The sequence below is a fragment of the Tamandua tetradactyla genome, chromosome 14, assembly GCF_023851605.1.
Source record: "Tamandua tetradactyla isolate mTamTet1 chromosome 14, mTamTet1.pri, whole genome shotgun sequence".
Taxonomy (NCBI): Eukaryota; Metazoa; Chordata; class Mammalia; order Pilosa; family Myrmecophagidae; genus Tamandua; species Tamandua tetradactyla.
The window spans coordinates 445,501-472,889 of record NC_135340.1 but is presented as its reverse complement, the minus strand read 5'-3'; the positions used below and the strand labels follow the sequence as shown (position 1 = coordinate 472,889).

General features: G+C 36.5%; 1 protein-coding gene across 1 annotated transcript in view; it reads left to right on the top strand.

Annotated features, from left to right (window-relative positions):
• The window catches only part of RTRAF (RNA transcription, translation and transport factor), a 36,043-nt gene that overhangs the window by 2,604 nt on the left and 6,050 nt on the right, over positions 1–27,389 (top strand). The window contains exons 3-6 of the mRNA XM_077126758.1: positions 738–837; positions 4,244–4,330; positions 5,187–5,275; positions 26,837–26,905. Of these exons, the coding sequence (XP_076982873.1) occupies positions 738–837; positions 4,244–4,330; positions 5,187–5,275; positions 26,837–26,905 (345 nt within the window). The remainder of the gene's footprint in view (positions 1–737; positions 838–4,243; positions 4,331–5,186; positions 5,276–26,836; positions 26,906–27,389) is intronic.

Sequence of the window (27,389 nt, the reverse complement as noted above, 5' to 3'; positions counted from 1 at the left end):
AGATTATGTTGTGTTTATGCTTTTATTTAACATACACAGATGTCTCTGCTTTCCAATATGTTACCCTTTTATCCTAAATAGAAGTTGTTATTTTTGTGATCAGAGTTTTTATGATCAGAATAATTTTCTCATTGATAGTCTAAGTTTAGTAACATTTTTACAAGAAAAATAATGGCTTTCAAACTATAACAAAAATCACGTTTTAAAATGTAAGGTCATCACTTATGTTAAGCGTTTTCATCAGCTATATTACTTTGATGAATAAGATACTTTTCTTTTAAAATGTCATGAAAAGTAACTAAACTTCTTATTTCTGAGAGTGGAGTGATTTAGGTACCTAAGGGTTTCTCCTTTGGATAATTGATTTCATAAATTAGGGATTGTATTGGGACTAGAATTAGAAATCTTAGATTCAGGTCCCAGATCTAAATTGTGTAGCCATTGGCAAGTGTTAATACCTCTAGACCTCCGTTTTCTCATGTAAAAACTAGGAAGATACACTACACTAATGGTATTCTGAAATCTACAAAGGTAAACAGTTTCAGAAAGTATGATGGAAACATTTCATTTTTCTTTGTAGGATGTGTCCTTCCTTTGGGTTACATAATTGTGTAAAAATTTGGGAATATAAATGTTATAAGAAATTCTTAGGGTTGCAAACCACAGTTTCAGTTCTACCTTTTTTTTTTGTTTTCTGACTTTATGGCAATAATGAGATTGCATTTTTTTTCTCATAGTATCTCAGAGATGTTAACTGTCCTTTCAAGATTCAAGATCGACAAGAAGCAATTGACTGGCTTCTTGGGTTAGCTGTTAGACTTGAATATGGAGATAATGGTATGTCTTGTGGGGAATAAATGTGTCTTTTTAAAAAGAGGGAGAGGAAGGATGGGAAAAGAGGAGTTTAAAGACTTAGGGAATTTACCAACTTGCGTTTTTTTTTTTCTTACATTGTTTTACGTTTGTTTCATTAAAGTCTATACTTCCTCATTGCCTCTTTAAAAGAATTTATTTGGAAATTCTCACTCTTCTGTTGTCACATTCTCTGACTCCTACTTTTCTCTTATAAGCACCCTATGATTGCATTGGAACCTCTCTGATAATCCAGGATTATATCTCCATCTCAAAGTCCTTAATTTAGTCCTGTCTTGTTCCATGTAAGGTCACATATTCCCAGGTTCCGGGAATTGGAACATGATGTCTTTGGGTTGATGGGGGAGAGTCATTATTCTTCCTACCACTTGTTTCCTCTCATTAGACCAGCTCCTGTCAGCATTTAAAGGCAAGAGCTGATCATCTTGCCTCTTATATTTTACTTATGTTCTCTTTCTTTTATTTATGTTATTCTTTACACACAATAGGTGCTTATCAACTTTGGTAAATTGTGTCTGGTGAATGCAGAACTTTGCTTATGCTAGTTTGGAGCCTTAGAAATTGTGTTTTGCTGGTACCTCAAACTTAAATTTCCGAATTCTTCTGGTAGAGATCTTGAGGAAAGCTCTAATTTGAAACATTTTGTTTACTTTCAGTTTTAGTTTAAAAAGAAAATGCTTGGGCTTTTCTTTCTTTAGAAAATAGATGTTATAATCTTAAGCTTTGTAGGCCAGTAGTAATTAATTTTCAGGACCTTGAAGAAGATTATTTTATCTATCTTGGTCTGAGTTATCTTGCAACAAAGTATTCTCTAGTTTATCATAAATGTTTTTCAACCATTCCCAACAAATTCATAATCCCATCTCAATTATTTTACCTTTGTTTATTCCATTTGTCCCATTTTTTAATCTTTCACCCACGTAAAACCTTACGTAGATACCAAGAATGGTAGGTGCCTTATGATTGTTTATCCCTGTAGTTGTCTAATACTGTAAACATGGTCTTTTTTGAATGAATAAAAATTATTGAGAAGCTAGTTTGTGTTTGAAATATGGTATTTTTTAATGTTGAAAAAAAGAAAATAAAAAGTAGTTATAAGGTAAATGGTATTGGGCAGTGCAGTGGTGGCTGAGTGGCAGAATTCTTGCCTGCCATGCCAGAGACCTGGGTTTGATTCCCGGTACCTACCCCTGCCAAAAAATTGTAAATGGTATTAAAAGTAAACTCAGGGTCGTGCGACAGTGGCCCGTTGGCAGAATTCTCACCTGCCATGCCAGAGGCCCGGGTTCATTTTCTGGTACCTGCCCGTGTAAAAAAGAAAAAAAAAAAAAGTAAACTCAGAACAAGGTTTTGATTAAAATTCAGACATTGCAAAAACAGATGTTTGGAAAAATGTAATACTATTCCTTTCCAAGAGGAGGCGCGCATTCTTCTTCGCTTTTAAGTTATTTTAAATTTTTATTCTTATTTGAGGAAAGCATTGTGAATTTTTATTATCTGTGCCTTAGCACTTATACTAGTTTTTCAATTAAGGGATTAAAATCTGACTTTTTTAAAATGTAATTTCAGATTTATGGAAAAGTTATAAGAGCAGTACAGAGATTTTTCTTAAACCAAGGTCCCCTTAATGTTAATATTGTACTTCATTTGGTTTATCTTTATTTACATATATACATATACACGATTTTTGTCTACAAAAATTGTTAGTAATTTTTAAGGTTGTTAGTAATTAACAATCCACTTGTTAGTAATTTTCAAGGTTGTTCATTTCCTAAAAATGACATTCTCTTACATAACCACAATACAATGATCAAAATCAGGAAATTTAACATCGGTGCCAAATATTAATCCATATATGTTACTCAGATTTCACCAATGGTCCCAGTAAAGTTCTAATGTCCCCCAAAACAAAACAGAAACAACCCCCCAAAAATGCAAAACTAGCCCAAACCTAGATTATGCCTTGTATTCAGTTATTTCTTCCGTCTCCCATAATCAGGATCAGTTTCTCACTCTGTTGGTAGTTCATGACCTGATATTTATTTTGTGAAATGCCTCTCACTTTGGTTTTGTCTAAGGTTTTCTCATGTCTGGATTCAGGGTCTGTGCTTTTGTTAGGAATAACACAGAAGTGATGTGTTTGTTCTTTTGAGTGCATGATATCAGGAGGCACTTGATACTGATATGACCTATAACTGGTCATGTTGTTTGATCACTTGGTTAAGGTTTTTCTGCTGCAAAATTATTTTCCTTTGTATAATAAATATATATCGTATGGGGAGACACTTCTTGACTATGTCAGTATGTTGTTGCTCCTCAAATCTTCCTAGTTTCAGTATTTGTTTGATGGTTCTTGCCTAATTCAGTTACTGTGATGATAATTACCAAAAGTGTTTATTTAATTCCATCATTTCTTCTACACTTATTCTTTGGCTTTCTGCTGTAAGGAGGAATCTTCCATTCTCTCTGATTTATTCATTCATTCATTTATTTATTTAAATTAGTGTTGGTGCATGGATCCTTATTTTATTCAAAGGATTATAATCCTTTTTGTCATCATATATTTTGCCATTCAAGTTTTCCCAAATTGACCAGTGGGAGCCTCCTTAAGCTGACCCTTACTTGACTAAATTCTAAGTTTTTCTTTTCCCTATTTATCCTTAGTAAATTGTATAAGCACTGTAGCCTAGGATGCTACTTTGAACATTGCTTAGTGAATTAAGTATTTTTATGCATGAATTCCTTTTTTTTTTTTTTTTGGCGTGGGCAGGCTCTAGGAATTGAGCCCAGGTCTACTGCACAGCAGGCACTGAGCCACCATTGCCCACCCACGAATTCCTTTTAATATTAGGTATTTTTTACATGAAAGTAATAAAATCTGTCTTTGGAATTCTGGAATTTCAAGTCTTCTTGAAATAGGTTTATTGAGTTTTTTCAGAAGGCTAATCTTCCTCTCATTCTTCTGTTCCTCCTACCAAGTTTTAGGGGAAAATGTGAAAGCAGACTTTTACCCCCTAAAGTTTAGATAATGTTTGACCTTAGATATGTTATAAAAAGATATTTGTTTCATCTGTTCCAGTGACCACTTTAGCTTAATGAAAAAGCTTGTCACATTGTCTTCTTAGCAAAAAATTATTTTGATTGGCTGGATTGTCTCATGTTTATGTTTGGCGCATTGAAATTTAATAAAGTAGGGTGCACCAGTGGTTCAGTGGTAGAATGCTCACCTTTCATGCAGGAGACCCAGGTTTGATTCCTGAGCATATACCGCCCTCTCCCCCCCATTGTAAATAAATAAATAAATAAATAAAGTAGTAGTGTATTTTACTGTAAGTTGCCTTGTAAAATTATATTTTTGTTTTTTTTACAGCTGAAAAATACAAAGACTTGGTACCTGATAATACAAAAACTGCTGACAGTGCAACTAAAAATGCAGAGCCATTGATCAATTTGGATGGTAAGTACATGAGTAAATGCATGAAGCTGATCATCAGTATTTTTGCGTTCTTTATAGAGTGTTACTCCCTAGAGTGATGTCTAGGCTCACTGTTACATGTAGAGAACATTTGGATTGAAGTTTAAATCTCTATGAGCTTTACTCTCTTTTATTAGTTCCAGTGTGTTTTCTTTCTAACGGCAATTAAATATCTGAATGTTAAAATTCTCTTATTTCAATTTGGTCATGGTAATTTGGGGCTTTTGATTTTTATTTAATCCTGCTAGTGAATGTTTGCCTTCCCACATGTATAAAGTAATTTTTTTAATCTAATGATACTGTGAGAGAAGTGGTAAAATTTTTCATTATAAGTCCCAGTTATCTTTTAGTCATTCTTTCCTTTTTTAAAAGTGTGATGATTCTAATTACTTACGTTAATGATGTGTTAAATATTCTTCTACTGACTTATTCATTGTGACCTATAATTTACGAGTAAGTCTTATGAATGAATTAAGCTTTTGGACACTCCAGAGCAGCTTCTTAGAGAAAAGATTTTGGTAAAACTGTCCACTGAAGGGACCTATGATTAAAATTAATAGCTTTGGAAAGAAATATTAATTATAAGTGCTTGCAGAGATGGGCCTTGCAGAAGTTGTTACAGGACAAACCTAATGTGAGTTAAATTAGTCATTTACTGAATCGTTCAGTTTGATGAAATGTATTAATAGAACACTATTGATTTCACCAATTTACCTGATTATTGATGTACTATACTACTTTGTTTTTTGGTGAGTTAATATGTGTACAAATGTGTGTCTGTAATTAAGTTTGCAGAGCTAAACTTTTTTTTTTGTCTGTTTATTTTAACCTTTTGTAGTAAATAATCCTGATTTTAAAGCTGGTGTAATGGCTTTGGCTAACCTCCTTCAGATTCAGCGTCATGATGATTATCTGGTGATGCTTAAGGTCAGTTTCATATTCTTCATTATTGATTTGGTACATAGAAAAACCTCTTCATTTTCGAAGAATTCTGTTTGACATTTAAGTTTGGTTTTTTGACAAAAATATAGTTGAAGAATGTGGGGCAGAAAACGTCATTATTTCATCTCTTTTAGTGTTAATTTTTTTATTAGACAAGTTCTCGGGTTACAGAAAAATCACACAGAAAATACAGATTCTTATACACACCTCCCCCTCCCACCACAGTTTTCTTATGAACATTTTGCGTTAGTGTGATACCTTTCTTACAACTAATGAAAGAATGCACTATTCACTGTAGTCCATAGTTTACATTAGGATTCACTGATGTACAGGTATAGTCATGTTTATTTCATTTTATTTTTAAAATTTTATTTAAGTTTAGTAATACATATACAACTTAAAATTTCCCCTTTTAACCACATTCAGGTATATAACTCAGTGGTCTTAATGATATTCACAGTGTAATACTGCCATCACCATCACTTACTGTGGTGATAAAACTTTTTTATCACCACAGGCAGAAACTTTGTACCAATTAAGCATTCATTTCCTATTCCCTACATCCATCATGATCCTGTATTCTTGTTTTTGACTCCGTGAATCAGTGAGATCATATAGTATTTGTTGTTTTGTGTCAGGCTTATTTTGCTCAACATGATGTCTTTGACATTCATCCATGTTACATGTTATCAGAATTTCATTCCTTTTTATGATTGAATAGTATTTAACTGTATGGATATACTGCATTTTGTTTATCCTTTCATCATTTGATGAACACTCAAGTTCCTTCTGTCTTTTGGCAATTGTAAATAATGCCACTATGAACATTGGTTTGTAAATACTTGCTTTCAGTTTTTTGGAATATATTCCTAGAAGTGAAATTTTGGAGTCATGAGGTAATTTTACCCAGTTTCTCTTTTGTTGTTAATGCTTTTGGTGTAAAGCTTAGGAAATCATTGCCTAACACAAGGCACTGAAGATGCTTCCCTCTGTTCTCTTTTTTCATTTATATAAGTTTTGGTTCTTATATTTATATCTTTGATATATTTTGAGTTAATTTTTGTATATGGAGTGGGGTAGGGACATATGGACATCCAGTTTTCCCAGCACTGTTTGTTGAAGAGACTATACTGTCACCGTTGAGCAGATTTGACAACTTTGTCAAAAATCAGTTAGCCGTAGATATGAGGGTTTATTTCTGAACCTCTCAATTTGATTCCACTGGTCTATATGTCTGACATTGTGCCAGTGCCATGCTATTCTGTTTACTTAGCAGTACATTTTAAAATCAGAAAGTGGAAGTCTTCCAATTTCATTCTTTTTGATGATTTTGGCTGTTATGGGCCCTTACCCTTAAATATAACTTTGGTAATTGGCTTTTCCATTACTGCAAAGAAGGCTGGTGGGATTTTGATTGGGATTGAGTTGAATCTGTAAATCACTTGGGGTAGAATTAACATCCTCATAATATTTAGTCTTCTGATGCATAACTATAGAAGGTCCTTCCATTCTGTGTCTTATTTCTTTCACCAATGTTTTATAGTTTTCCATGTGCAAGTCCTTTTCAGACTTGGTTAAATTTATTGTTTTATACATTGTATATATATGTATATACTTTTATTGACAAAACAGCACGCAAAAACGAGCATTCTTAACATATAAGCATTCCATTCTTGGTGTGTAATCAGTGACTCACCATATCAACACATAGTTGTATGTTCATCACCATAATCATTTTTTAGAACATTTGCATCACTCCAGAAAAAAATAAAAAGAGAAAACTCATAGATACCATACCCCTTACCCCTCCCTCTCATTGACCACTAGTTTTTCCATCCACCCAATATATTTTAACTTTGGTACCCCTTATTTTTCTATACCTCTTACCACCCCCTTTCATTGATCACTAATATTTCAATCTACTCAAATTTATTTTAACATTTGTTCCCATATTCTTTATTTTTAATCCATGTTTTTCACTCATCTGTCCATACAGTAGATAAAAGGAGTATCAGACACAAGGTTTTCACAATCACACAGTCACACTGTGGAAGCTATTATCATATAGTCAAGAAACATGGCTACTGGAACACAGCTCTTCCAGTAGTTTAAGGCACTTCCCTCTAGCCTGTCTAATACACCTTAAACTAAAAAGGATATCTATATAATGCGTATGAATAACCTCCAGGATAACTGCTCGACACAGTTTGAAATATCTCAGCCACTGGCACTTTATTTTGTCTCATTTCTGTCTTCCTCATTTGGGTCAAGAAGGTTTTCTTATCCCTTGTTGATGCTGAATCCCAGCTCATTCTAGGATTCTCGTCCTACGTTGCCAGGGTGGTTTACACACCTGGGAGTCATGACCCACATGGTGGGGGGTGGGGTGGGAGGGAAGGCAGTGAGTTTGCTTACTGTGTTGGCTGAGACAGAGATAGGCCACAACTGAGCAGCAAAAGAAGTTCTCTGAGGGTGACTGTTAGACCTAATTGTAAGCAGGCTTAGCCTATCCTTTGTGGGGATAAGTTTCATATGAGCAAGTCCCAAGATTGAGGGATTGGCCTATTGATTTGGTTGTTCCCACTGTGTGCTAGAATATCAGGAATTCTCCAAATGGAAAAGTTGAAATTTCCCCCTTACTCACTGTTCCCCGAAGGGGACTTTGCAAATACTTCTTTATTCACTGTTCAAATCACTCTGGGATTTATTGGGGTATCACACTGGGCAAACCTACAAAAATTCCATCCCCTATTCAAGGTTCCGTGTACTTAAATGGTGTTCGGTTAACTTGTATCATGTAAGTTATATTAGGAAATGCACTAGTCAAAATATAAATTTTGTATCAAATAAACACTTTTTGCTTTAGTCTCATACAGAAGTTGAAGTTTTAAAATATGAATGACCATCTATTTTTCAGCACCCTGCAATATTGACATTCCTTTGTTCTTCCTTATGCAAAAACATTTCTTAGTTTGTGCATTTAGTCACTATCATTATACACTCTAGGCATTCCTAGATTATACCATCTCAGTCTTTATCGTCTATCTTTCCTTCTGGTTTTGTATGTGCCCCCAGCCTTTCTATCCTTCTCAAATTCAGCGTACTTATGTTATTGTGCTACATTGTGGTATTGTGCTCTCCATTTCTGAATTTTTACAGTCAGTCCTGTTGTACAGTCTGTATCCTTCAACCCTGGTTACCGAATATCTGCCCTGTTTCTATGTCCTGATAACCTCTGTTCTTAACTGAAATTCTCCCAAGTTCATTTATTAATGTTAGTTCATATCAGTGAGACCATATAATATTTGTCTTTTTGTTTCTGGCTTATCTCACTTAACATAATGTCCTCAAGGTCCATTCACCTTACATGCTTCTTGAGTTTATTCTTAACAGTTGCGTAATAGTCCATTGTATCTATATACCACAGCTTGTTTAGCCACTCATCTGTTGTTGGACATTTGGACTGTTACCATCTCTTGGCAATTGTAAATAATGCTGCTATAAACAGTGTGCAAATGTCTGATTATGACCTTGTCCTCCTGTCCTCTGAATAAATACCTAGCAGTGGTATTGCCGGGTCATATGGCAGTTTTATACTTAGCTTCCTCAGGAACCACCCATCTGCCTTCCACAGCAGTTGTACCATTTGACATTCCCACCAGCAGTGGATAAGTGTGCCTCTTTTTCCACATCCTCTCTAGCCCTTGTTTTCTGTTTTATTGCTAATGGTCATTCTGGTGGGTGTGAGGTGGTATCTCATTGTGGTTTTAATTTGTATTTCCCTAATAGCCAGGGAAGTTGAGCAACTTTTCATGTGCCTTTTAGTCGTTTGTATTTCCTCTTCTGAGAAGTGTCTGTTCATGTCTTTTGCCCATTTTGTAATTGGGTTGTTTGTCTTTTTGTGGTTGAGTTGAACAGTCTGTTTGTTTATTCTGAATACTAGACTCTTATTAGATATTTCATTTCCAAATATTGTCTGCCATTGTGTAGGCTGTCTTTTTACTTTCTGGACAAAGTTCTTTAATGCCCAAAAGTGTTTAATTTTGAGGTGTTCCCATTTATCTATTTCTTTCTTCAGTACTCTTGCTTTGGGTGTAAGATCTAGAAAACCACCTCCTATCACAAGTTTTACAAGATATTCCCCTACATTTTCTTCTATTCCCCTACATTTTCTTCTAAAAGTTCTTGATCCATTTTGAGTTAATTTTTATATAGGGTGTGAGATATGGGTCCTCTTTCATTCGTTTGCATGTGGATATCCAGTTCTCCAAGCACCATTTATTGAAGAGACTATTCTGTCCCAGGTGAGTTGGCTTGACTGCCTTATCAGAGATCAGTTGCCCATAGATGAGAGGGTATTCTAGTTTGCTAGCTACCGAAATGTAACACACCAGAGATGGATTGGCTTTTAATAAAAGGGGATTTATTTTGTTAGTTCTTCAGAGGAAAGGCAGCTAACTTTCAACTAAGGTTCTTTCTTATGTGGGAAGGCACAGGGTGATCTCTGCTGGCCTTCTTTCCAGGCCTCTGGGTTCCAACAACTTTCCCTGGGGTGATTCCTTTCTACATCTCCAAAGGCCTGGGCTGAGCTGTGACTGCTGAGAATGAGGTATGTGGAGCTGTTTGGGCTGTGCTGTGTTGAGTCTCTCATTCAAGCACCAGCCAATTAAATCAAACATTCATTGCAGCAAGTATGCCTCCTGGCCAACTGCAGATGTAATCAACAACAGATGAGGTTCATGTACCATTGGCTCATGTCCACAGCAACAGAACTAGGGACCTTCACCTGGCCAAGTTGACGCCAGAATCTAACTACCACAGAGGGTCTATATATGAACACTGTTAGATTCTGTTGGTCAGGATATCTATCTCTATGCCAGTACGATGCTGTTTTGACCACAGTAGCTTCATAATTTTGTTGATTTTTTTCTCTTTTCAAATAACCAACTTTTGGTTTCATTGCTTTACTCTATCATTTCATTTTTTAATTTTCTGTTTCATTTAATTCTGCTCTAATCTTTGTTATTTCCTTCTTTCTGCTCAGTCTGTGGTAGGTTTGCTCTATTTCCCCTAGATCCTCCAGTTGTAAGTCTCTGATATGAGATCCTTCTTTTTTTTTAAAAGCAGTTTTATTGAGATAAATTCACATACCATGTAGTTTTGTCTGTTTTCTAGTATATTCAAACAGTTGTGCATATATCACCACAGTGAGGTCTAGAACCTTTCATTCACCCTGAAGAGGGTTTGCTATTATATGTCCTTTGTATCATCCTATGACTTTCCTTCTAGTGTCAGACATGACCCTAAACTTTCCATTTGAACCGCAGTCACACTCACATATCATTGTATTAGTTACATTCACTGTTATGCACTACCATCACCTCCATCCATTTCCAAACATTTATAATCAGCATATTCTGCACAAATTAAACATCAGCTCCCCATTCTCTGCTCTCATTCTATCTTCTGGTGACCTGTGTTCTAGATATTAGCACTGTAAGTTTGCCAGTTATAGTTATAGTTAGTTCATTTTAGTGAGGGTGTACAGTAGTTGTTCTTTTGTGTCTTCATTTCTTCATAGAGCTGCATAATATTCCATCATATGTATATGCAACATTTTGTTTATCCATTCATTGGCTGGTGGACACCTGAGTTGTTTCTATCTTTTGGCATTTGCAAATAATGCTATTGTGAACATCGGGTGTAAATGTCTATGGTGTTCCTCCTTTCAAGTAGCAGTATTGCTGAATCAGATGGCAGTTCTATATTTAGCTTCCAGAGAAACCCCCCGACTACCTTCCTCAGCCCTACACCATTCTTCATTCCTACCAACAGTAAATAATTGTTTCTGTTTCTCCACACTTGTAGTTTCTGTTTTGTTTTGTTTTTTTAATTTTTTTTATTAATCAAAAAAAGAAAAGAAATTAACACAACATTTAGAAATCATTCCATTCTACACATGCACTCAGTAATTCTTAGTATCATCACATAGATGTATGATCATCATTTCTTAGTACATTTGCATCGATTTATGAGAAGAACTAGCAAAACAGCAGAAAAAGATATAGAATGTTAATATAGAGAAGAGAATTAAAATAATAATACTAATAAAAAAAATATATATATATAAAAGGAAAAAGAAAAAAAACAAAAACAAAAGATACAAACAAACAAACAAAAAAACTATATTTCAGATGCAGCTTCATTCAGTGTTCCAACATAGTTACATTATACTTAGGTATTATTGTGCTGTCCATTTTTGAGTTTTTGTATCTAGTCCTGTTGCACAGTCTGTATCCCTTCAGCTCCAATTACCCATTATCTTACCCTGTTTCTAACTCCTGCTGGTCTCTGTTACCAATGATATATTCCAAGCTGATTCTCGAATGTCGGTTCACATCAGTGGGACCATACAGTATTTGTCCTTTAGTTTTTGGCTAGACTCACTCAGCATAATGTTCTCTAGGTCCATCCATGTTATTACATGCTTCATAAGTTTAGTCTGTCTTAAAGCTGCATAATATTCCATCGTAAGTATACGCCACAGTTTGTTTAGCCACTCGTCTGTTGATGGACAATTTGGCTGTTTCCATCTCTTTGCAATTGTAGATAATGCTGCTATAAACACTGGTGCGCAAATGTCCGTCTGTGTCTTTGCCCTTAAGTCCTTTGAGTAGATACCTAGCAGTGGTATTGCTGGGTCGTAATCCATTCTGCCAGTCTATGTCTTTTGGTTGGGGAATTCAGTCCATTAACTTTCAGTGTTATTACTGTTTGGATAATATTTTCCTCTACCATTTTGGCTTTTGTATTATATATATCATATCTGATTTTCCTTCTTTCTACACTTTACTCCATACCTCTCCCTTCTGTCTTTTCGTATCTGACTCTAGTGCTCCCTTTAGTATTTCTTGCAGAGCTGGTCTCTTGGTCACAAATTCTCTCAGTGACTTTTTGTCTATAAATGTTTTAATTTCTCCTTCATTTTTGAAGGACAATTTTGCTGGATATAGAAGTCTTGGTGGGCAGTTTTTCTCTTTTAGTAGTTTAAATATATCATCCCACTGTCTTCTAGCTTCCATGGTTTCTGCTGAGAAATCTACACATAGTCTTATTGGGTTTCCCTTGTATGTGATGGATTGTTTTTCTCTTGCTGCTTTCAAGATCCTCTCTTTCTCTTTGACCTCTGACATTCTAACTAGTAAGTGTCTTGGAGAACGCCTATTTTGGGTCTATTCTCTTTGGGGTGCGCTGCACTTCTTGGATCTGTAAATTTAGGTCTTTCATAAGAGTTGGGAAATTTTCAGTGATAATTTCTTCCATTAGTTTTTCTCCTCCTTTTCCCTTCTCTTCTCCTTCTGGGACACCCACAACATGTATATTTGTGCGCTTCATATTGTCATTCAGTTCCCTGATCCCCTGCTCAAGTTTTTCCATTCTTTTCCCTATAGTTTCTGTTTCTTTTTGGAATTCAGATGTTCCATCCTCCAGTTCAGTAATTGTAGCTTCTGTCTCTTTAGATCTACCATTGTAGGTATCCATTGTTTTTTCCATTTTTTCTTCTTTGTCCTTCACTCCCATAAGTTCTGTGATTTGTTTTTTCAGATTTTCTATTTCTTCTTTTTGTTCAGCCCATGTCTTCTTCATGTCCTCCCTCAATTTATTGATTTGGTTTTTGAAGAGTTTTTCCATTTCTGTTCGTATATTCAGCATTAGTTGTCTCAGCTCCTGTATCTCATTTGAACTATTGGTTTGTTCCTTTGACTGGGCCATATCTTCAATTTTCCGAGCGTCATCCATTATTTTCTGCTGGGGTCTGGGCATTTGATCAGATTTCCCTGGGTATGGGACCCGGCTGGTTGAAAGGTTTTTCTGTGAAATCTCTGGGCTTTGTTTTTATTTTCCTGCCCAGTAGGTGGCGCTCGTGGTGCTCGTCTGTCTGCGGGTCCCACCAGTAAAAGATGCTGTGGCTCCTTTAACTTGCCAATCAGAATCTCGCAGTCGGCCCGGGAAACCGCACGTGGGGGGGTGGGTCGCCGGCTGCCGTGGCTTGGGGGAGTGCTTGTCCAAATTGCCCAGCTGGCCCGACACGCCAAGCGTGGCGGGAGGGCCCCGCTATCCAACGTTCCCAGTCAGACCGGGGAGCCACGTGCGTGGAGGGGACCCCAGTCACCAGCCGCCCCGGCCGGGAAAACGCGCGCCCCTTGGGTATCTCACCGCAGCAGATTCTCCCTGCCCGTTCAGCCGTTCCAGAATGGGGTACGCTGTCTTTTTGGTCTCTGTCGTGGCTCCAGGAGCTGTTTCGTATTGTTTCTGTTTCTTTAGTTGCTGTTCTGGAGGAGGAACTAAGACCCGCGCGTCTTACTAAGCCGCCATCTTCTCTGGAAGTCTTTTTTTTAATAGTGGCCGTTCTAGTATGTGTGGAATATCTCGTAGTTTTAATTTGCATTCTAATAGCTAGTGATATTGAATATCTTTTCATATGTTTTTTAGCCATTTGTATTTCTTTGGAAAAATGTTGATTTGTATTTTTGTCTGTTTTTTAATTGGATTGTGTCTTTTTATTGATGAGTTGTAGGATCTCTTTATATATGCTTGATATTAAATCCTTATTGGACATGTGGATTGAGTAGGCTGTGTTTCGAAGCACAAAATATTGAGTTTTGAAGGGGTTCCATTTATCCATTTTTTTTTCTTTCATTGCTTGTGCTTTGGGTTAAGATCCCAGAAACCACCTCCTACCACAAGATCTTCAGGATACTTCCCCACATTTTCTTCTAGGAATTCTGTTATTCTATCTTATATTTAAGTCTTTGATCCATTTTGGGTTAATTTTTGTATACAGTGTAAGATAGGTGTTCTTTTTCATTCGTTTATGATATCCAGTTTTCCCAGCACCCTTTATTGAAGTGACTGCTCTGTCCCTGTTAGATTGATTTGGCAGGCAGCCTTGTGCAAAAAATCGATTGACTGTAGATGTGAGGATCTGTTTCTGAACTCTCAGTTAAATTCTGTTGGTCAGTATGTCTTTCTTTATGCCGGTACAATGCTGTTTTTATCATGGCAGCTTTGTAATATGCTTTAAAGTTAGGAAGTGAGAGTCCTCCATTTTCATTTTTCTTTTTGAAGATGTTTTTGGCTATTTGAGACCCCTTATTTTTCCAAATAAATTTAGTAATTGACTATTCCAGTTCTACAGAGTAGGCTGTTGGGAATTTATTGGGACTGCTTTGAGTCTGTAAATGAATTTGGGTAGAATTGACACCTTAACAATATTTAATCTTCTGATCCGTGAATGCAGATGTCCTTCCATTTATGACTATCTTCTTTGATTCTTTTAGCCATGCTTTGCACAGGTACTTTATATCCTTGGTTAAGTTTATTCTTAGATATTGATTCGTTTAGTTGCTATTGTAAGTTGAATTTTTTTTCATGATTTCCTCCTTAGATCGCTAATTACTAGTATATGGAAATACTGACTTTTGCTAATTGTGTATTCTGCTACTTTGTTGAATTCCTTTATTAGGTCTGCTAGCTTTGTTGCAGATTTTTCAAAATTTTCTAGATGTAAGATCCTATCATCTGCTAATAATGAAGGTTTTATTTCTTCCTTTGTGATTTGAATGCCTTTTATTTCTTTTTCTTGTCTAACTGCTCTAGCTAGCACTTCCAGCACAGTATTGGGTAACTGGTGACACTGGGCGTCCTTGTTTTGTTCTAGAACTTAGATGGAAAGTTTTCAGTCTTTCATCATTGAGTACTACAGAAAGGTTTTTCATATATGCCCTTTATTGTGTTGAAAAACTTTTCTTCTATTCTTATCTTTCAGAGTGTTTTTGTCATATACCTTTTCTGTATCAATTGAGATGATCATGTGGTTCTTCTCCTTTTATTTGTTAATGTGGTGTATTACATGGATTAATTTTATTGCATGGAACTACTCTTGCATACCTGGGATAAAATTCACTTAATCATGGTATGTAATTCCTTTAATGTGCAGTTGGATTCAATTTGCAAGTTTTTTGTTGTTGAGGATTTGTACATCTGTATTAGAGAGATTGGTCTGTTATTCTCTGCTTGTATCTCTATCTGCTTTTGGTATTAGGGTGATGTTGGCGTCATAGAATGAGTTAGGAAAACTGACTCCTTTTCAATTTTCTGGAAGAGATTCAGTAGGATTGGTATTCATTTCTTGAAATGATTGGTAGAATTCCCCTTAAAACCATCTGGTCCTGGACTTTTCTTTGTTAGGAAGTTTTTAATGACTGTTTCAATCTCTTTACTTGTGAGTGATTTGTTGAAATTTTCTCTCGTTTGGAATCAGTGTGGGTTGTTTGTGTGTTTCTAGAAAAATGTCCATTTCATCTAAGTTGACTAATTTGGCCTACAGTTATAAATATATAATAACCTTCATTACTTTTTGTAATAGTTTTGATTTAAGGTCTGTTTAATGTGATGTTAGTATAGCTATCTTAGCTCACTTTAGTGACTATTTGCATGGTGTATTTTTTCCATCCTTTCACATTCAGCCTACCTGTGTCTTTGAATTTAATATGAGTCTCTTGTAAACAGCATAAAGTTGGGTCATGCTTTTCATCCATTCTGCTAGTCTCTGTCATTTGTCTGGAGAGTTTAATCTATTTACATTTTTTTCATGCGTGTCTTTATTTTGTTACTATCTACCCATACACTGGATAAAGGGGGTGTCAGTCACAAGGTATTTACAGTCACGGGGTCACAAGATAAAAGCTAGACTAATTATTCAATCATTTTCTGAGATCAGAGCTGCTCGCTTACAGTTCAACAATTTCAGGTACTTCCTTCTGACTGTTCAAATATATTAGAAACTAAAAAGAAATATCTGTATAGTAAGTCAGTCATAATCATTTGTTAAATCCCAACTTCTCAGTTACAACTCCTTCCTCTCGTTTATTATTCTGTGAATCTTCAGGAATATCTGGGCAATGACTATTCTAACTTCTTCATGCTGAAAATGTGTGTTGACATTATAGGGGAGTGGAATGAAATTGGCTGATACTCTTGGAGAGACTGGTATCTCTGGGTGTCCAGGTTTATCTGTCAGAGGAACAATCTGGAAACTAAGTTTCTGGAAAAATAAACTTTATAAGTAAAAATTTATAGGGCCTTAGATAGAGCCCAGGGTATTCTTTAGGGTTTTCAGGTGTACAGTTAGTTGGGGCTTGGTGTACTGTGGCAGTTTGCAATATCTGGCTAAAGCTTGCATAAGCGTAACCTTCAGAATGACCTCTCTGAAATCTCTTAGCCACTGAAACTTTGTTTCATTCCTTTTCCCCCTTTTGTTCAAGAAGTCATTCTCAATCCCACAATCCCAGGGCCAGGCTTTTCTCTGGGAATCATGTCCCATATTACCAGAGAGACTTACACCCCTGGAAGTTATGTCTCACATAGAGGGGAGGGTAGTGAGTTTAATTTGCAGAGTTGGCTTAGAGAGAGAGAGGCCATATCTGAGCAACAAGAGGTTCTCTGGAGGTGACTCTTAGGCAAAATTATAAATTGGCTAGCTTTGCCATTATAGAAATAAGTTTCATAAGTTTAAAACCTCAAGATCAAGGGCTTGACTTATTAATTTCGGAATTCCTAATGATCAGGAATTCCCCAGATGGAGATGTTTAATTTTTCCACATTTTTTTCTCCAGTCCCTCAAGGGTCTCTCAAAATACTTGTTTATCTTCTGTACAAAATAACAAGATTTCATTCCCTATTCTTGGTTCCACGTAATTAGGTTGTTTAAATACACTGACCAGAGAGGTCAGATTAGGTAGTGTGCTATAGAAAATGTAAATTTTGGACAAAATTAATACCTCCTCCTTTGATCTCATATAGAAGTTAAAAATTTTAAAATACAGGCAGTATCATCATGCTTTATCCTGTATTCTGTTTTACCTTAGTTCTAATCAGGTCAGGTTCATTCATATCTCTAATTGAAATCTGATCTCTTTTTCAGTATTGGTAGCATTTGCTTTATGGAGCAATGCAGGCTTTCAGAGCTGTAGAACACCACCTCTGAGTCTCAGGTGTCACACAGATACCCAAAGTTCCACGAAAGTACCAGGTTATACATTTCAGAATCTAGAAATGACTGTTAAAGTTCAGGAATAAATGTGATTGCTTTAAGAACTTCCAATCTAGGTCCTAATTTTCATACAGTGTTATGCTATTCATTTCTGAACCTTTACATTGAATGTTATTGAACATTCTGTACTCTTTAATCATCAGTTGCCCAATCACTGCTTACTTTCTGTCTCCTGTTAACCTATGCTCTCAAATTTAATTCTCAGAGTTTGCTCATTTTAGTTACTTTATATTAATGAGACCATACAATATCTGTCCTTTTGTTTCTTGCTTATTTCACTCAGTGTAATGTTCTCAAGATTCATTCACCTTATTGCATACCTCATAACTTTATTCCTTTCTGCAGCCACATAATATTCCATCAGATGTATACACCTCAGGTTGCCCTTCTGCTCAGCAGTTGATGGACCCTTGAGCTACTTCCTTCCATTGGCATTCATGAATAATGCCGCCGTAAACGCCAGTGTGCAAAAGTCTATTTGTGTCCCTGCTTTCTGTTCTTCTGACTATATACCTAGTAACAGGATTACTGGATCATATGGCAACTCTATACTTAGTCTCCATCCATTTACATTTAAAGTAACTATGGATAATGCAAGACTTCTGCCTTTTTGCTATTTTGACTTTGTAATTCTTATACTTTTTTTGACCCTCAACTCTTCTCTTAATGCTTGCTTTCATATTTATTTGATGTTTTGTATTCTCTTTGAATCTCTTCTCATTTCTTTGTTTCTTTTCATATATTTTCTTTGTGGTTACCCTGGAGCTTAAATATAAAATCCTAAATCTATAATAGTCACATTTGATTTGATATCAAATGAACTTCAATAGCATACATTTAAATTGTTCCTGTACTCCTCTATCCCCAACCTTTTTGTTCTTGTTACAAATTACATCTATATATTGTGTGTCAGAAACCATAGGTTTGTCATTCTTTTTTCTTTTGCACTTTAGAAGTAATGTAAGATGTAAAATGTTGTTTATTACGTACCAAAAAATGCAATAGAGTTGTACTGGCATTTATAACTACCCACTTTGTTACTTTTACTGGATGTCTTTATTTCTTTGTTCCACTTTGATCCAGTATTTAGGGTCCTTTCGTTTCAATCAGAAAAACTCCTTTTAGCTTTGCTTGTAAGACAGATAGGGGCAATGTTCTCTCTCTGCTTTTGTTTAAACGTGGGAATGCCTTAATCTCTCTTATTTTTTTTTAACTTTTTATTAATTAAAAAAATTAAGAAATAAAACATTAAGATATCATTCCATTCTACATATACAATCAATAATTCTTAATATCATCACATAGTTGCATATTCATCATTTCTTAGAACATTTGCATCGATTTAGAAAAAGAAATAAAAAGACAACAGAAAAAGAAATAAAACGATAATAGAGAAAAAAAAGATTATACATACCATGCCCCTTAACCCTCGCTTTCATTTACCACTAGCATTTCAAACTAAATTTATTTTAACATTTGTTCCCCCTATTATTTATTTTTATTCCATATGTTCTACTCTTCTGTTGATATAGTAGCTAAAAGAAGCATCAGACACAAGGTTTTCACATTCACAGAGTCTCATTGTGAAAGCTATATCATTGTTCAATCATCATCAAGAAACATGGCTACTGGAACACAGCTCTACATTTTCAGGCAGTTCCCTCCATCCTCTCCGCTACATCTTGAACAACAAGGTGATATCTACTTAATGCCTAAGAATAACCTCCAGGATAACCTCTCAACTCTGTTTGGAATCTCTCAGCCATTGACACTTAGTCTCATTTCACTCTTCCCCCTTTGGTCGAGAAGGTTCTCTCAATCCCTTGATGTTAATTCTCATCTCATTCTAGGGTTTTTCTCAGTCCCTTGATACTAAGTCTCAGCTCATTCCAGGATCTCTGCCCCACGTTGCCAGGAAGGTCCACACCCCTGGTAGTCGTGTCCCACGCAGAGAGGGGGAGGGTGGTGAGACTGCTTGTCATGTTGGCTGGAGAGAGAGGCCACATCTGAGCAACAAAAGAGGCTCTCTTGGGGGTGACTCTTAGGCCTAAATTTTAAGTAGACTTGACCTATCCTTTGTGGGGTTAAGTTTCATATGAACAAACCCCAAGCTCAGCCTATAGCTTTGGTTGTCCACACTGCTTGTGAGAATATCAAGAATGCAACTTGGGGAAGTTGAATTTCTCCCCACTCTCACCATTCCCCGAAGGGGGCTTGCAAATACTTTTCCAGTCACTGATCAAATCACTCTGGGATTCATTGGGGCATCACTCTGGACAAACCAACAAAATCTCATGTCCTACCTGAGATTCCAAGTACTTATGACATTCAGTCAAACTATCTACATGAGTTATATTAGGAAATGCTCTAGTCAAAATCTAAATTTTGTAACAAATAAACATTTTTTGCTTTAGTCTCACACATAAGGTGACATTTTAAAGTATTAATGATCATCTATTTTCAGCACCCTGCAATAATGACATTCCTTTGTTCTTCCTCATGCAAAAACATTTTTAAAATTTGTACACTGTACATTTCACTATTATTATACACTCTAGGCATTCCTAGATTATACCATCTCTATCTTTAACATCTATCTTTCTTTCTGATTTCATTTATGTCCCCAGCCCTCCTCCCTCTATCATTCTCACATGCAGCTTCATTTAGTGTTTTAACATAATTACATTACAGTTAGGTAGTATTGTGCTGTCCATTTCTGAGTTTTTATATTCAGTCCTGTTGCACAATCTGTATCCCTTCAGCTCCAATCACCCAATATCTCACCCTATTTCTATCTCCTGATGATCTCTGTTACCGAGGAAATATTCCAAGTTTATTCACTAATGTCAGTTCATATCAGTGAGACTATACAGTATTTGTCCTTTTGTTTCTGGCTAGTCACACTCAGCATAATGTCCTTAAGGTCCATTCATGTTGTTACATACTTTATAACTTTATTCTGTCTTACAGCTGCATAATATTCCATCTTATGTAAATGTCACAGTTTGTTTAGTCACCTGTTTGTTGATGGACATTTTGGCTGTTTCCATCTCTTGGTAATTGTTAATAATGTTGCTATAAACATTGGTGTGTAAATGTCCATTTGTGTCCTTGGCCTCGTGTTCTTTGAGTAGAGACAGCATATAGATGGGTCCTGTTTTTTTAATCCATTATTCCAGACTATGTCTTTTGATTGGAGAGTTTAATCCATTAACATTCAGTGCTTTTACTGCATGGGTAGTACTTTCTTCTACTATTTTGCCTTCTGGATTTTATATGTCATATCTAATTTTCCTTCTTTTTACCTTTACTCATAGTCTTCCTTTCTACACTCTTCTCCACACCTCTCCTGTTTTCGTATCTGTCTCTAGTGTTCCCTTTAGTATTTCTTGCAGAGCTGGTCTCTTGGTCACAAATTCTCTCAGTGATTTTTTGTCTGAAAATGTTTTAATTTCTCCCTCATTTTTGAAGGACAGTTTTGCTGAATATAGAATTCTTGGTTGGCAGTGTTTCTCTTTTAATAATTTAAATATATTATCCCACTGTCTTCTCGCCTCCATGGTTTCTGCTGAGAGATCTGCACATAGTCTTATTGGGCTTCCCTTGTATGTGATGGATTGCTTTTCTCTTGCTGCTTTCAAGATCCTCTCTTTCTCTTTGACCTCTGACATTCTGATTATTAAATGTCTTGGAGTATGTCTATTTGGATCTATTCTCTTTGGGGTACGCTGCAGTTCTTGGATCTGTAATTATAAGTCTTTCAGAAGAGTTGGGAAATTTTCAGTGATAATTTCTTCCATTAGTTTTTCTCCTCCTTTTCCCTTCTCTTCTCCTTCTGGGACACCCACAACACGTATATTCGTGCGCTTCATATTGTCTTTCAATTCCCTGAGTCCCTGCTCATATTTTATCATTTTTTTTCCTATAGTTTCTGTTTCTTGTCGGATTTCAGATGTTCCGTCCTCCAGTTTTGAAATCCTATGTTCTGTCTCTCGAAATCTACCATTGTAGGTTTCCATTGTTTTTTTTCATCTCTTCTACTGTGTCTTTCATCCCCATAAGTTCTGTGATTTGTTTTTTCAGACTTTCAGTTTCTTCTTTTTGTTCTTTCCTTGCCTTCTTTATATCCTCCCTCAATTCATTGATTTGGTTTTTGATGAAGTTTTCCATGTCTGTTCGTATAGTCTGAATTAATTGTTTCCACTCCTGTATGTCATTTGAATTGTTGGTTTGTTCCTTTGACTGGACCATATCTTCAATTTTCCTAGTGTGATTTGTTATTTTTTGCTGGCGTCTAGGCATTTAATTACCTTAATTAGTTTATTCTGGAGATTACTTTCACTTCTTTTATCTAGGGTTTTCTTGCTGGATGAATTTGTTGTCTATCTGTTTTTTGACATTCATTCAGCTTTTTCTGGACCTCTAGCTTAAGTTTTGTTTAACAGAGGAGAATTTTTCAGTTCTTGTTTTCTTGTTTCTTGTCCTGCTTATATGGTGCTTTTCCCTACCCCACCCTGAGGAGGGTCTACCTAGGTATTATAGACCCCTGCCAGATTCTCCCAGACCAAACTGGTCTCCTATCAGGAGGAAAGAGTCACCTGCGTCGGTTTTCCCTGAGGGTGAGACCCAGGAGGTTGAAAGACTTTCCTGTGAAGTCTCTGGACTCTGTTTTTCTTATCTTGCCCTGTGTGTGGCGCTTGTCTGACTGCAGGTCCCACCAGCATAAGATGATGCAGTACCTTTAACTTTGGCTGGGGGCGTGGTGGAGACAGGAGAGGTTGTAGGCTGGTTTTAATGGCTTCAAATTACCAAGCCCTGGTGTCTGGATTCCTTGATGGAGGGATTCCATCTGAGTTGGGCTTCACCCCTCCCCTGGGGAAGGCACAGGCTCCAGACAGGCCCCCAAAAGAGCTCACTTCTGCCTATGCCTGGGGCAGTTGCAGCCTGAAAAGTCCTGCCGTTGTATCCAGAGGCAGTCAAGCTTTTGTAGATACACAGCCACAAAAACCTCTGTCTCCTTTTTTTTCCCCCTTTTTCTGTCAGTCCTGCCCCCTTGGCACTGGGGTAAAAATGAGCAACCTCCGCTTTGATCAGGTTCACCTAAGCTGGGGGCGTATTTTTAGTAGTCAGAATTTGTTAATTAGTTCCACAATTGGCGTTTGATTGTGCCCAGTCCCTGCTGCTGGTAAAGTCCTTCCCTTTCCCCTCTGGGAAGTGGCCTGTGGGGGAGGGGCGCTGGCCACTGCAGCTTTGGGAACTCACGGGTTCGGGGGGGGGGGGTGCTTGCAGCCAGTCCAGCTGGTCCAGACTGGGGTACGCTGTGTGTCTGGTCACTGACATGGCCCCAGGAGCTGTTCTGTACTGTTTCTGGTTATTTAGTAGTTGTTCTAGAGGACGAACTAAAACACGCTCATTGTTAAGCCGCCGTCTTGACCCGGACCTCTCTCTTATTTTTGAAAGTTATTCTCACCAGATACACGAATCTTGGTTGGCAATTCTTTTCCTTCAGCATTTAAAATATTTCTTTCCACTGATTTCTTGCTTCCTTGGTTTCTGATGAGAAATCATGACTTAATCTTAATGGGACTCCCTTGTGTATAACATGTTGCTTTTGTTTTCCAGCTTCCAGAACTCTCTCTTGTCCTTGGCATTTGACCATTTGACTACAGTGTGTCTGGAGAGGAGTCTTTCTGTGGGGTTATTTGGGTTTCTTGAATGTATATATTCATGTCTTCCATTAAATTTGAAAAGTATTTTTGCCTTTATTTATTGAACTAGTACTTCTTCCCCTTTGTCTTTTACTTCTTCTTACTTCGTTTCCCTAATGTGTGTATTGGTACACTTGATGGTGTCCCACAGGTCTCATAGGCTCTGTTAGCTTTTTTTTTGCATGGGCAGGCATCAGGAATCAAACCCGGGTCTTTGGCATGGCAGGCGAGAATTCTGCCACTGAGTCCGTGTTGCACTGCCCTCTGTTAGCTTTTTAAAATAATTTTTTATTTCTGTTACTTAGCCTGAATTACTTCAATTGTTTTGTGTTCACTGATTCTTCTGGCAGCTCCAATCTGATCTTGAAACCCTCTAGGAAATTTTTCATTTTAATTATTGTGATCTTTAAATGCAGTATTTCTGCTTAGGTTCTTTTTATAATTTCTGTCTCTTTACTGAAATTCTCATGCATTGTTTCTTGATAGCCTTTAATTCTTTCTCTGGTTTCCCTTTATTTCTTCGACTATATTAAGAATCTTTTTTTTTTAAGTCCAAAGTCTGGTTTTCTCTGTTGATCATTTTTGGAATTTTATGTTGTTCTTTGGATGGTCTATCATTTCCTGTTTGTCTGTCTTGAAATCTTTTACTGCACACTGTACATTTTGTTTCTTTTTTTAAATTTAATTTATTTTGTATTATCAAACCAAAACAACATACAAACATGAACATTCTTAGCGTACAAACAGTCCATATATGGCGTGCAGTCAGTGGCTCACAGTATCATCACATAGTTGTATATTCATCATCATGATCATTTTTTAGAACATTTGCATCACGCCCTCCCTCTCATTGACCATTAGTATTTCCAGCTACTCAATAGATTTTAACCTTTGTTCCCTCTATTTTTTTTCCTATTCCCTTTACCACTCCCTTTCATTGTTCACTAGTATTTCAATCTACTCAATTTATTTTAACATTTGTTCTCCCTATTATTTATTTTTAATCCATATTTTTTACTCATCTGTCCATACAATAGATAAAAGGAGCATTGGACACAAGGTTTTCACAATCACACAGTCACATTGTGAAAGCTGTATCAGTATACATTCATTTTCAAGAAACATGGCTACTGGAACACAGCTCTACAGTTTCAGGCACTTCCCTGTAGCCTCTCTAATAACACCTTGAACTAAAAAGGGGATATCTATAAAATGCGTAAGAATAACCTCCAGGATAACCTCTTGACTCTTTAAAATCTCTCAGCCATGGGTTCTTTATTTTGTTTCATTTCTCTCTTCTCCCTTTTGTTCAAGAAGATTCCTCAATCCCTTGATGCTGAGTCCCAGCATTTTAATAGTTTTAAGTGTTTATAGTGGGATTTACTTCCTCAGCTGTCTGTTCCAGTGGTAAGACAGAGATTTTCTTCAGTGCAGGAGGCTAACAAAAACAACGCAATAATGCCTTCATGGTCTTTGTAGATAGGCTTTGCTTTGGCAGGTGCTCTTGCTTAGTGAAGATCAAACTGAAGTGATGTGAAGTGGCCGTCTTTCTGAACCTCCATCTTGTCCTTGTACCTGCTTGCTCACGGCCTTAGAAATTCTCCTGTTTAGGGGGAATTTGCATTACTCCTCTCCTTCCTGTGAAATAGACTTTCTCTCCCTTACGGGTGCTCCACTGTTGACTCAAAGCTGGGTAATCCTTTGCCCCAGGCTGCTTGGACTACTTGAATAGCTCCTGAAGCTGTCTGCAAACTGCTGCTTCCTGCAGGGCGGGTTCTGGGAGGGTGATCCCAAGAATTGACTTCCTGGTTCAGCCTTTCAAGTTGCCAACTGATAGATTGGCACCAGTATACATGCATCCCAGCATGCACATAGGGGTTACTCTGCTCTCTCCAAAACAGGGCCAGGGACCCACAGTGGAAGCGCAGGTTGGCTGCACACTGCTCCTTGAAGGGAGTGGGGTGAGGGCCGCAAGAGCAACCATCATCTTCTACAATTTTTAAATCTCTGTTTTCTTGATTCAGCCCTCAACTGTTTTCTGGAATTTTAAGGAAGCCGACTTTGCCAGTTTTTGTTAGTTGTTCACAGATTTTGTGGGTTAACAGCACCCTGGAGCATCTAATGCTATCTTGGTCAACCAGAACCAGTTTAATCTACTTTTAGTTGTCATAGTAACTAATATCAAAGAGTATTTACTATGTACCCACCATCCACTGTGCTAAATATATTGCAAAGATTGTCTCATTCTCTTTTCCCAACAGCCTTAGAGGAAAATGCTAATACTTTTTTACATATGCACACGTGTGCACACACATATATATGTACCCTGGGAGTTCTGTGCCGAGTGATAGGGAGGGTAGGTGTGGTTCTTAGGATCCCAGACCACTACTCTAGAAATTGATTTGAGTACCAGGCATTTAACGATACTTTGTGCATGTAAATGACTTTTAACTGCTTTTTAGCAAGTTTAGTAATTAAATTTCACTCTATCCAGAAGAAACCAAGCCATAATTTATCCAACTTTTTAGAACTGAGTATATTAAATGGCAGTTTTAACAGGGAAAGGATTATTCTATCCTTGAATCATAATATTTCTCTCTGCTGAAGCTTAATGGTTACTTAGATTTTCTCAACCCAGGTTGTATGTCAAGAGACAGAGTTGCTCTGAGTGAAATTTGGCTCTTTCAAAGGCTTGTTCCTTATTCAGATAATTGTACAATTTGCTTTATATAATTGCTTTGGAACAGTTCTACAGTGGTCATGTCATCTTTCATTATAAACTGAATGCAAAAAGACAATGCATAGTGTAGTTGAGGTGCTTTTGTTAGACATTGAAAACCTGATGGGAAAAAGTACGAATCAGCTGTGGTATATAGGCTTTATAGAATCTGATTATAGCTGAATATTGTCTCTTGCATTATTTTAGGAGGCATTCAAATAATACATGATAATATGGAAAACATCCTAGTAGGGTGGCCAACTGTAAGAATCAATATATAAACTGTTTGGCAAATGGGTTGTTTAATATCTTTGAAATCACTGTAAAAAATTGGTTTAATTATTTTCAAATACAGCATTTGTTTTGTTTTTATTATAAAGTAATTTTTCAGGTTTTCACTATTTTTTTAGTTATTTTCACCCTACTAAATCTCCATGAAAAGGATCTCGCTTTTTTGAGCATGTGCATGTGTATGCATACACATGGCTCCCATAATTTAAAAAGCTCATGAATGAAAAAAAACAGAGCATCCTTTGAAAGGTCTAAAAACATTTTGCAATAAGTGAAAAAAGGTACATGACAGGAGGTGGGATATTGCTGAAGTTATGTGTATATTTGGATGTATATGTTTATAATTTAATAGAATATTTTAAATATGTACAAGAATCTGGTAACAATGGTAGAGTTTTGTGGAGGGGAACCAAGTGGCAGAAGGTCAGCAATGAGAAGACCTATTTTTAACATATCCTGTATTTAAAATTCTTTCATCATGCATAGATATAACCTACTCAAAAAATGTTTTTAAGCATCATGAGCGTTTTTCCAGATTCATTGTGAAAATTTGTAGTAGCAGTTTCGTTTTTTATTTTAATTTACTGGAGAGTTAATGAACTAGGTAATTCTTACTTCAACAAACTGGACATCCTTATTCTCTAGAATCGGAGAAGAAAGGATCATAGTTATATAGCCTTTAGAAGTAAAAACAGTATTTTTGGCTGCCTTAGGCAATTCGCATTTTGGTTCAGGAGCGCCTGACGCAGGACGCAGTTGCTAAAGCAAATCAAACAAAAGAGGTATGTATGTTTTAATAAATTCTAAATAATGAAAATTTTTTCTGGTATTGGCATGGGTTTAAGTTTTGCATGCATCTACTTAAGATATTCCTTCTATGTTAGAATAGCCTAGAGAAAAGATAGCTTCATTCGGATTGAATTTGATTCTTAAGCAAAATTGACATTTATGCAGGAATTCCAGGATGTATCCAATTGTTAGCAATCATTTTTGAGTGAAAATGAACTTCATGTTTTTCCTACTTTATACCTTGAGAAAATACTAATGAGCTTAGTCCACATTCTACCAATATAAACCATGTCCATTTGGAGTTTAAATTTATTTACTGATTGAAATTTACTGGATTTTTTTTACACTCTTTTTCTTGTTACTATTTAACGTTCTCCCTTTCAACCTAAATCACATCCTTCCTCCATTGTTTCTCAGAGAAATTTGTCATTCTTTCATCTTGTCCATTTGTTCTAGTTTCAGACATAAAAAATCATG